The sequence below is a fragment of the Micropterus dolomieu genome, linkage group LG20, assembly GCF_021292245.1.
Source record: "Micropterus dolomieu isolate WLL.071019.BEF.003 ecotype Adirondacks linkage group LG20, ASM2129224v1, whole genome shotgun sequence".
Lineage (NCBI taxonomy): Eukaryota > Metazoa > Chordata > Actinopteri > Centrarchiformes > Centrarchidae > Micropterus > Micropterus dolomieu.
The window spans coordinates 3,341,047-3,352,911 of record NC_060169.1 but is presented as its reverse complement, the minus strand read 5'-3'; the positions used below and the strand labels follow the sequence as shown (position 1 = coordinate 3,352,911).

The following is an 11,865-nucleotide window of genomic DNA, read 5'->3' as shown; positions in this document are numbered from 1 at the left end:
ACTAACTGGCTTGTAGGAGCCAGAATACTTGCTGTTTGTCCAGGGGGTCAAATACTTGTTTTTCCTCATCAGATGGTTATCAATTTTAATGAATTCATATGATGTGATTTTCTGGAATTTTCTTTGGGATTCTGTCTTTCACTGTTAGAATGTACATATGATTAAAATTATAGATCGTTGCATTCTTTGTAAGTGGGCAAACCTGCAAAATCAGCAAGGGGTCAAATACTTATTTCCCCCACTGTATGTCCTGTATTCTTATCTGTGTCTTAGTGTCTACTCCTGGTCCGTGTACTTCGATATTATTTTGTCCATGTTTGCTCTGCGTTCTGTATAATCTTAGTTCAGTCTGTTTTCCCTGTTAGTTGTGTTTTTTGGTATATTAGTGATCTGTCTGCTTATGTTCTGGTTCAGTAATTTATATTCTGTTTCTTCCTGGTTATTAGTTTCCCTATGGCATTATTGGTGTCTGTCTTTTTCCCCTGCTGTCTTTCTACCTGCCTGTGTCTCATTAGTCCTGATCCTCCTCACCTTTAGTCCCTGTGTGTATATATATATGCCTGCTTGTGTCTTCAGTCTTTGTCCTTGCGTCATATGTTGAGTGTTCTCCTGTGCTCTGTTCGCTGTGTTTTTGGATCTTACCTTTGGATAGTACTTTGTTCCTTGTTTTTGGATTATGTTTCTGTTGGAATTACCCTTGTTTGGACTCTTTCCTCACCTCAGCTCCCTGCCTTCACTCAGCCGACCCATGACAGCCCAATTTAAAGAACAAGATTTTATTCACCATGCTGAAACTTTAATGCTTGGAGCCCGCTGACAGCTCACATTGTCGACTGGCACCAAAAAAGGCATGATTGGAAAGAGAATAACAACCGCCACATGCATACTGTCACATTTTGCGACTCAAGAGCGCACACTACAACTGTTTTAGCATCACTTCACTGGTTAATTTAGTATTCAATTTTAAATTCTTATAGGTATTTTAAAGACTTGCACAGACCTGTTCCTCTTTAAATCTCTGACTTTTGATACAGCTTCATACTTCCACCGGTAGTCTCAGCTGTTAGTGGTTCCCCACACTTATTTTTAAGACGAGAGATGATCGATTATTTCAAGCAGTGGCACCTAAGCTTGCCTCCCTCTCTACATTGTTTAAATTCTGTTGATTTTTTTAAAAAAGCAATTGAAGACTCTGTTATTCAAACAGGCTTTTAATTAGACGAGTCACCCTCGTCTAATTTATGCTTTTCCTATGTATTTCTATATTTTGAAGTATAGTTTTTATCTCATTTTATTCTGAAGGACTTTGGGATTTTTATCCGGGAAAGGTGCTATATAAATAAACTCTATTGACTTACTCACTCATAAGATGCTGCTCCATGCAGTAGTGAATCTATCACTGTTAAAAACAAGGTCTGGGGTTTTAAGTTAGGATTTAAAGAGATGCACAGATGAAGCTTGATGATTTAAATGAAGCTCTCTCTCCATATTTTCATGCAGGTTGCTTCTTGTTCTGCTGGACTCCGTTCTTCGTGGTCCACACGACGCGAGCCGTGTGTCTGACGTGCGACATCCCTCCCGGTCTGATGAGCACCGTCACCTGGCTGGGCTACGTCAACAGCGCTCTCAACCCCGTCATCTACACCATCTTCAACACAGAGTTCAAGAAATTCTTCAAGAAGTGTTTCCGCAGCTGCTGCTAAAACCAGATTTCCCTCCAGAGACTACTTTTCACAACGCACTCTGGGATAAATCTCACTATACATTCGGACGGCACTTAAAAAAAACTAGTGATTTCAGACGCAGCCTGAGGCTTACAGTTTAGCCAGTCAGCTCATCTCTGGGCTGCCAGCTGGATGTGGATGGTATCTGGCTGACAGGAAAAATACATGTTCAAACACTAACACTGATAAAGAAAGCAGTTACTGGTTTATATTGCATTTCTGAGTCCATTTTGTCTTTTAGTGATGTACTTTTTGAGCCTCTGGGATTACTGCCCAAACAAAATGATGTCGGTTTTGTAAAGGGACAAAAAAAAATTGGAGGACACAAACTCGGCACTTTTTTTTTTCTCCTTCTTTGGAGTTTACTGTATATCAGCTTTGGTTGAATGAAGTTATGGTCTGCCTGTTCCAGACGACTTGGGATTTGTACAGAGCCCGGTCTGCCTGAAAGGATAAACTCGGTACAAAAATGTCCACAGACAAACAGACCAGAACGTCAAAACAGCTAAAAGCAGCGTCATGACTTTAAAATCCTCCAAATCAGCCACTAATCTCCACTTTCTTGCCGAGTGTTAGATGAGAAGACTAAAACCACTCTCTGTAAGCTAAATATGAAGCTATGGTCATCACACTAATTAACACATTTGTTAATCTGTACAAAAACTAAAGTGTAATATGGACAATTTCTAGTTTTACAGAGGGTTATGTGCTTATTTCTTAGCCCGGGTAACTTCCTGGGGTCTTGTCATCATCGTGAGGTTAACAGGAAACCATTTGAAACGCCATGCTAGGAGTTTCCCCCCATTCCCAGTCTTTATACTATGCTAAGGTAACAGTCTTTAGGCTTTATGGGAGTAGTATCAATCTTTTCATCCATCTCTTGGCAAAAAGGCGAATACGAAGATTTCCCTAAATGTTGGACTATTCTATAAATGCACAAACAGTTTGGTCAAAATCTTCTGGGAAATAACCGAAATCACCAACTGATCAATGAATTGGAGGCAAAGATCGAAAGGAAAGTGCAAACACCAGAACAAATCAAAACTCCTGAAAGATCGGAGGCATTCAGTCACCTTACACACTCCCTCCGTCATGGATCACTGACTATGAACTTTGTGTGAATCAGTGAAAAGGTTCAGTAATTTAAATACGTGTACTGATAAAAAAAACTAAACATTTGTACTAAATTGAGTAGCAATATGCCTTAAATTCATAGGATGTACTGTTGTTATAGAAGTCACAGCACTCAAACACTCAAAATACTGAGGACATTTACATCCGCAAGGAGTTAATGAGATCCCTGAAAAGTCATTTTTAAAGCAACATTATGTAAGTCCCCCCCCCCCCCGAGTATAATTCACCGCTGTTGTAAATCAGGACAGCTGTGCATGTGTATTTCATTACTGATGATCATAAACTAGCAGGATTGGGCACCGAGAACAGGTTCCAACTTGGAGCGGTTTCAAAAATGATTCCAATGGAATCTGATCATCGGTTCCCAATTTAACATGTGCAAGTTTTGGTTTCCGTAATGGCCATCGTACTTCCAGGCGCTTGTCCTATTGTGACTTTACTTGACGTTGACCGCACAGGAGGACGCACTACGAATATGATTAAACACCTAACCTACATGTGCGTGATGTACATAACAAGGAGTGTACCGTGTTCGACGTGCTGCGCCGGTCTCCCTGTCCTGCCTCGTCCTCCTCGGGCATCCCTGAACTAACTAATACTTCGTCACAATCAGGTAAGCGACATTGTAGTGAAACAAGTTACGTATTTACTGTATTTATGTTACTGAAACTCCTTTCTCCTTAGCAGAGAATTGGATTCGACAGTTGATAAGATAATAATCGTATTTGTTCAAATCAAAACGATGCCCAACACTTAAAGCTAGCAAGTCGACAACTTTGCTAACGCAGCCAAACACGTACAGTAGCAAGTCCGACAAAACAAGACAGCAATGTTACCAACTAGTCCAACAAAAAGAAGGCAAGCTCTCCCGCAGCCTTTTGTTTCACGAAGCTCTCGCCAACGTCCGGCAGATTCTTGCTTGGTCGCTCTCTTTTTCTCTATTTACCTTCCTCCATCAACATCCTCTTTGGTCGCTTCGTCTCTGCCATTAAATAACAATATCGACAAAGAGCCTGCTGATCACCTGGCTCCGGCTCGACACCAGCGCCGCTCTCCATCCGCAGCAGCAAAATGTTTCCTGAATATTGGGTCTAGCCAAACACGCTAGACAGAAACCGACGCAAGAGCACTTACAATAACGTTACCGATGTCGGAGTGTGTTTTCTGGTAAGTTTGCGAACATCAACTACAGATTTACAGCTAGCAGCTAAACATCTGTCTGTGAAACTTTCGCTCGAGTCGACAACTTTGCTGACACAAACATCAAGCAAGCGTGACAACACACGACAGAGCAAACCAGCTATTACTTGTCCAACAGCAAGAAGGTCAGCTCGGTGTCTGTCCTTCAGCTCATTTAGCTCACGCCAACGAGTAAAAGCCAGTCTGATATTTATTCTTGTCCCGTCTCTTGCTCATCACTCTCTTTTTCTCTTTCTCGATTCCTTCGACAACGTCTTCTTCGGTCTCTTTGCAGCCTCTGCCATGATTTCCATACTGAGAATACCAAGCGAGCTTCTTCCAAAGAACTTAATGTGTACATTATGTTCTTCTTATAGCTAGTTTTCTGACGAGTTTTGTTGGTGTGACATGGTGCCTTAAAGCATTGCCCGGGATTCCCGCGTTACATAGTGCGCTCCGGACCAAAGTGGCAACGACACAGACGCCATTCTCCCTATTACAAGTCAGTGTACCGTCAAAATGATTTTGAAGCTGTTATTTTATTATACAGATACTACATAATGTTGCTTTAAAGTTTTCAAGAACATATTTCCATTCTTATTTTAAAGGATTTTCAGTATGTTGCGTTTCTAATTCACACATGATGTTGAAACCTTGAGTGAACACTCATCCACACACCCCTCAACCACAAGGGTGACGAGTCCCGACAACCTGACCCTGACAACCAATTTCTTTCTTTCTGTGCTTTTTACCCAAGTAATATGATTCATTCTAGTACCGAGAAGAGGACAAAGCTACATCTAGGCTATAATATATTATATAAGGTGAGCATTTTCCTTGACAAATAAACCTCTACACAGTGATCATTCTGCTCTGCTACTGTGGACAGAAGAAAGCTCATCCTACCACTCATTTTGTTATTAAACCAGTGTAATTCATGACACCATAATAAAAAGGCGCTCAGTTTCTTATTATAAAAATATTTTCTTATTACAGATTCATGTTACCATGACATTTGTCTTGTTTTCTGCCACATACCAAAATATTCCATACTTTTCTTCATATAACAACAAAACATTTTACCATGTTATTAATAAAAGTATATAAAATTAATGTATCCAATTAAAACAACATAATTAAAGTTATATTAACCCTTTGATGCACAAGCTATGCGAACCCATTCTAATGCACAACATGGGTCAAAAATGACCTGTTTTCATTTCTTATGTAATTTCATACATGGCTGAGTGTTATCTTTCACATGATATCTAATATTTTATTAGGTAAAATGTGACAGACTTACATGTATCAAATGCACAAAAGCAGCCGTGTTCAGTTATGAAATGTGTGGCAGGTGGATCCTGGACAGCAGTAAATATGTTACTAATAGCAAACATTTAAAAAAAATATTAAAAGTTTCTGTCAAAATGACCCTTGTGTGAAAAATTTATGTAGAAATACAAAAACTGTCTTTGTTCAAACAGTAACAAAGTAAAAATAAATATAATGGTTTGTGGTAATCAAAAACAAGATATTTAATGACTACTTAAAATTTTAAATAATGATATAAAACAAATTCAAAACATATAGCAAAGAAATATTAAATTACATAGGAAATGAATACAGGTCATTTTTGACCCATGTTGTGCATTAGAAGGGTGGTGATACAAAAATTATTTTTATTCAAAAAGAATAATTGAAGTTAATTGAAGAATACCTGGAATACTGAATGATGAAATCAATTTATTGCAAAGATATAGAAACTTAAAACTCAGGCAGGTTTGACCCATGTTGTGCATCAAATGGTTAAAATGAGAAAAGGCCCGTGTGGTGATGGGCATTGAATACTTTGCAATGCTTATGAAGGTTTGCTACATATATTGAAACATCAAACAGATTGAGGTTTGTTGTTATAACAATTTACCAATTTATCATGTTGTAATCGTAAAAGTTTCTTGTTTTAAAGTGATATGATAAGTTTGTGCGTTGTTTGAGAAGGAAAGAAAACATCTTCACTAATCTGAGAATCAATATGCAGCCGAACAAAACACTCAACACACAACAAAATTGCATGAGTTACAATATCTAACTCGTGCACTCAGTGTTAAAGTCAAAATAACTTAAATTGTTAGCTCATTTAACACCATTGATGGGTAACCGACTTCAGCTTCTGTATTTGCAGCATGTTTCTTTATGCATGCCACATGTGTTGTTAAATTGATGATGACATTTTGAATTTTGAATGTGTTTTCTGAAGTTGAAGTGCATTAAACTCTTAAGGCCACCGTATTACAGGCTATTTATGGTTCAATGCATGTAGCAAAACTTGAAAAGTAATGGATCCAGTGCCCAGTACTATCTACCCTTTCTCTCATTGTTGTTTTGAAGTTTTCTTTTTTCAGGACACACATTGACTTTGTGTATTAACAGCAAAGTTTCATGATAGAACAAAATAAATTATATGTATGTTATGAAAACGGTATCTTATAACGGGATGTTTTATGTTATAACACTTTAAAATGAGCAATTTTACATGTTATAGGGAGAAGGTGACATATTTGTTTGTCATGGTGGCAGTATACAATATCCAGCTGCAAACTATCTCATTCTCTCATTTTTACTACTTGAAATTCTCAATATGATTCCCTCTTGGACTGATCAATACCATATAATATCACCTATCAATTCTAAAAGCAGCCCACATTGTGGAAGAAGTCATTTTTATTTTTAACAGAGTGATAAATGTCAAATAGAGTTTGCTTTTTAAATGTATGTATGATGTTTAATGACACCTGTAATTTGCTGTAATAGAAAACTTGTTTTTTTAAGTGAAGCATTTCCAGATTGTGTCTTGATAACGTCACACATTAGTCATTATTCTTGTGTCAAGTTTTGATAAAAAGTTATGTTCTGAAACTGAAAGTATTTTCGACTGCAGGATGGCTTAAATTTCAGTTGTATTGTCCCTTAAGCCATTTCTGCCTGTCACCACAGTGTGTATGTTCGGTTACTGACTGTGCCTACTGTATGCCATATCCGCGTTTTATGTGGAAACCTTTCTAATAAAGTGTTTTCTAAATGTTCCAGTGGCCTTCAGCTGAAATCGAATCAGCTCAATCAAAGGTCGATGTGGTCGAATTCTCGTCTTTTAATATGAGGAAACTTCATGTGCTAGAAGGCCTCATGCTGGGCAAATAGACTTTAGATAGCTTTCATGGAGAAGGGAATTAATAATCCCATTTATACACTGAAGGATTATAAAACAATGGGCGCACAGTAGGAGCAAGACACTGGGACAAAGCGCTTTTGTTTTAAGTCATTTTGCATCTCTTTGAAGTCATTTTATGTTTCTTTATAGTCATTCTGTATCTCTTTCTGGTCATTTTGTGTCTCTTTGTAGTCATCTGTGTCTCTTTTTGCTTATTTAGTGTCTCTTTTTAGTCATTCCGTGTCTCTTTTTAGTCATCCTGTGTCTCTTTTTGCTTATTTAGTGTCTCTTTGTAGTCATCCTGTGTCTCTTTTTGCTTATTTAGTGTCTCTTTTTGCTTATTTAGTTTCTCTTTTTGCTTATTTAGTGTCTCTTTCTGGTCATCCTGTGTCTCTTTGTGCTTATTTAGTGTCTCTTTTTAGTCATTCCGTGTCTCTTTTTGCTTATTTAGTGTCTCTTTCTGGTCATCCTGTGTCTCTTTCTGGTCATCCTGTGTCTCTTTGTGGTCATTCCGTGTCTCTTTGTGGTCATTCCGTGTCTCTTTGTGGTCATTCCGTGTCTCTTTGTAGTCATCCGTGTCTCTTTGTAGTCATCCAGTGTCTCTTTGTAGTCATCCAGTGTCTCTTTTTGCTTATTTAGTGTCTCTTTGTAGTCATTCCGTGTTTCTTTGTAGTCATTCCGTGTCTCTTTCTGGTCATCCTGTGTCTCTTTTTGGTCATCCTGTGTCTCTTTTTGCTTATTTAGTGTCTCTTTGTAGTCATTCCGTGTCTCTTTCTGGTCATCCTGTGTCTCTTTTTGCTTATTTAGTGTCTCTTTGTAGTCATTCCGTGTCTCTTTGTAGTCATTCCGTGTCTCTTTCTGGTCATTCCGTGTCTCTTTTTGCTTATTTAGTGTCTCTTTGTAGTCATTCCGTGTCTCTTTGTAGTCATCCTGTGTCTCTTTTTGCTTATTTAGTGTCTCTTTTTAGTCATTCCGTGTCTCTTTGTAGTCATCCTGTGTCTCTTTTTGCTTATTTAGTGTCTCTTTTTAGTCATTCCGTGTCTCTTTGTAGTCATCCTGTGTCTCTTTTTGCTTATTTAGTGTCTCTTTTTAGTCATTCCGTGTCTCTTTGTAGTCATCCTGTGTCTCTTTTTGCTTATTTAGTGTCTCTTTTTAGTCATTCCGTGTCTCTTTGTAGTCATCCTGTGTCTCTTTTTGCTTATTTAGTGTCTCTTTTTAGTCATTCCGTGTCTCTTTGTAGTCATCCTGTGTCTCTTTTTGCTTATTTAGTGTCTCTTTTTAGTCATTCCGTGTCTCTTTGTAGTCATCCTGTGTCTCTTTTTGCTTATTTAGTGTCTCTTTTTAGTCATTCCGTGTCTCTTTGTAGTCATCCTGTGTCTCTTTTTGCTTATTTAGTGTCTCTTTTTAGTCATTCCGTGTCTCTTTGTAGTCATCCTGTGTCTCTTTTTGCTTATTTAGTGTCTCTTTTTAGTCATTCCGTGTCTCTTTGTAGTCATCCTGTGTCTCTTTTTGCTTATTTAGTGTCTCTTTTTAGTCATTCCGTGTCTCTTTGTAGTCATCCTGTGTCTCTTTTTGCTTATTTAGTGTCTCTTTGTAGTCATTCCGTGTCTCTTTCTGGTCATTCCGTGTCTCTTTTGTAGTCATTCCGTGTCTCTTTCTGGTCATCCTGTGTCTCTTTATAGTCATCCTGTGTCTCTTTTTGCTTATTTAGTGTCTCTTTGTAGTCATCCTGTGTCTCTTTCTGGTCATCCTGTGTCTCTTTCTGGTCATCCTGTGTCTCTTTGTGGTCATTCCGTGTCTCTTTGTAGTCATCCTGTGTCTCTTTTTGCTTATTTAGTGTCTCTTTGTAGTCATCCTGTGTCTCTTTCTGGTCATCCTGTGTCTCTTTTTGCTTATTTAGTGTCTCTTTGTAGTCTTTCCGTGTCTCTTTGTAGTCATTCCGTGTCTCTTTGTAGTCATCTGTGTCTCTTTCTGTTTGTTTTGTGTCTTTGTAGTCATCCTGTGTCTCTTTTTGCTTATTTAGTGTCTCTTTGTAGTCATTCCGTGTCTCTTTCTGTTAATTTTGTGTCTCTTTGTAGTCATTCCGTGTCTCTTTTTGCTTATTTAGTGTCTCTTTGTAGTCATTGTGTGTCTTTTTCCGGTCATTGTGTGTCTCTTTCTGGTCGTTTCTTTGTGGTTATTTTGTTTCTCCTTCTGGTCGTGTTGTGTGTTTTTGAAATAATTTTGTGTCTCTTTCTGGTAGTTTTGTGTTTCTTTGTAGTCACTGTGTGTGTCTTTCTGTAGTCATTTTGCGTTTTTCTCTTTGTCCTCATTGTGTGCCTTTCTTTAGTAGTTTTTCCATCCTTCTAGTCATTTTGCATCTCTTTGTGGTCATCTTGTTTCTCATTTTGTAGTCGTCTTGTGTGTGTCTTTTAGTGAAATGCTGCAGGTGATGCACAACTGTCAGGTGCTGCTGTTTGTTGAAAAAAACGCAGCTGAACTTCAGTATTTAGTTCAGACTAAAGATGAAGAGAAGATGTCTGACTCCTGTCACAGCAGATCCACAATGAACCTCAGCACAGATATCATACTGAATAAAAATCCATGTAGTGCAGGCACTACTCTGCCTCCCTGAGGGGAAACTATAAAGGAGATACAGTTGAAACAGACATTATCGCTGTTAAATTAAAATAGGATTATTGAAGCGGGGAAACCTTCTACAACCAACTGAGAAAAGTACACCCTGAATAGGCACCCAACTGAGATGTGCAAATTGGTTATTATGGTCTGCAAAGTCTTATTACGTCCTACTTAAAATGTCGTGACAAAATTCAGCTTTTTATATCCACTGTCTGTATTTCTACTCTTCTAGTGCTGCTACAGGTCAGTGTGACTCTGAAATATCTGCTGCTCACCAGTCACAGCTGTGTCTTGTTCTAAAAAGGGCTTAGTGGCAAAAAAAACAACATTTATTATGGCCGAACAATTACAACAGGTCCTCTTACCTAAACAACAAAACTGGCTTGTTGTGGTAGAGGAAACAACACAGCATCAGTACTTTTCGATCTGCCACTACCATGTTTAAGGTTTGGCTAGATTTAGGTACAAATAGGTTAGTTAAGAAAATCTCACTACAAGATCCATTTAGAAGCTGTTCTGAAGCTTTTGATCGATTCCCTCGTTGATCCTCAGCAGATGGAGTTGTCACAGAATTATAGATGTTAAAACTTTCCTTCTTGCCCATGTTGGCTTAAAACCATACTTCTGTATGAAGGCCACATCCTTTTTGGTGATTTTAGAAGTTTAAACTAGACTTGGCCTTGCTAACGTCTTATTGAGGCAGTACTTTGGCACAGAGGTGCTTTGAACTAAATGTTTAGCAGGTATAAAGTTTACCATGTTTCAGCGGTGGACAGTAACTAAGTATATTTACTTAAGTATTGTACAAATTTGAGGTATTTGTACTTTACTCGTATTTTTTTTCATGCTACTTTCTATTTCTACTCCACCTCAAAAGGGAAAAAGTTTTCTTTTTACTTCACTACATTTATCTTACAGCTTTAGTAGCTAAAATATGACGTTTTGTTATGCGTTATGTTCTGTCTGTTGACAGAAAATTAACTGGAAACTATTTAGATCATATTTAATGTAAAAAGCATTTGATAGTTCCAGCTTCACAAATGTGAAGATTTGCTTCATTTCCTTTTAATTATTTGAATGTTAATAATAATAATAATAATAATAATAATAATGTTGAGGTTTGGACTGTTGGTTGGACAAAACAAAGCATTATGAAGGTGTCACTTTGGGCTCTGGGTAACTGAAACGGCATTTCTTACAATTTTCGGAAATCAATCGATTAATGAAGAAAATAATCAGCAGATAAATTCGTACTAAAAATCATCATTACTTCAGGTTCAAATTAGTTTAAATGAGCTCCAGGTTTAACAACTACAGCAGTAAAATCCTGCTTTTACTTGAATGCATGAGGAAAAATAATATCACTGCTCAAAAAAAAAGGGAACACTTAAACACAATGTACCTCCAAGTCAATCACACTCCTGTGAAATCAAACTGTCCACTTTGGAAGCAACACTGATTGACAAACAATTTCACATGCTGTTGTGCAAATGGAATAGACAACAGGTGGAAATTATAGGCAATTAGCAAGAAACCCCCAATAAAGGAGTGGTTCTGCAGGTGGTGACCACAGACCACTTCTCAGTTCCTATGCCTCCTGGCTGATGTTTTGGTCACTTTTGAATGCTGGCGGTGCTTTCACTCTAGTGGTAGCATGAGACGGAGTCTACAACCCACACAAGTGGCTCAGGTAGTGCAGCTCATCCAGGATGGCACATCAATGCGAGCTGTGGCAAGAAGGTTTGCTGTGTCTGTCAGCGTAGTGTCCAGAGCATGGAGGCGCTACCTGGAGACGGGCCAGTACATCAGGAGACGTGGAGGAGGCCGTAGGAGGGCAACAACCCAGCAGCAGGACCGCTACCTCCGCCTTTGTGCAAGGAGGAGCAGGAGGAGCACTGCCAGCGCCCTGCAAAATGACCTCCAGCAGGCCACAAATGTGCATGTGTCTGCTCAAACGGTCAGAAACAGACTCCATGAGGGTGGTATGAGGGCCCGACGTCC

General features: G+C 38.5%; 2 protein-coding genes across 2 annotated transcripts in view; one reads left to right on the top strand and one right to left on the bottom strand.

Moving 5' to 3' along the window:
* The window catches only part of drd4b (dopamine receptor D4b), a 30,951-nt gene extending 29,236 nt beyond the window's left edge, over positions 1-1,715 (top strand). The window contains exon 4 of the mRNA XM_046032127.1: positions 1,501-1,715. Coding sequence (XP_045888083.1) covers positions 1,501-1,703 — 203 coding nt within the window. The 3' untranslated portion in view covers positions 1,704-1,715. The remainder of the gene's footprint in view (positions 1-1,500) is intronic.
* Positions 254-11,865, bottom strand: part of sirt3 (sirtuin 3) — a 30,574-nt gene continuing 18,962 nt past the window's right edge. The window contains exon 9 of the mRNA XM_046032123.1: positions 254-1,648. The gene's annotated coding sequence lies outside the window, so the exon portion shown is untranslated. The remainder of the gene's footprint in view (positions 1,649-11,865) is intronic.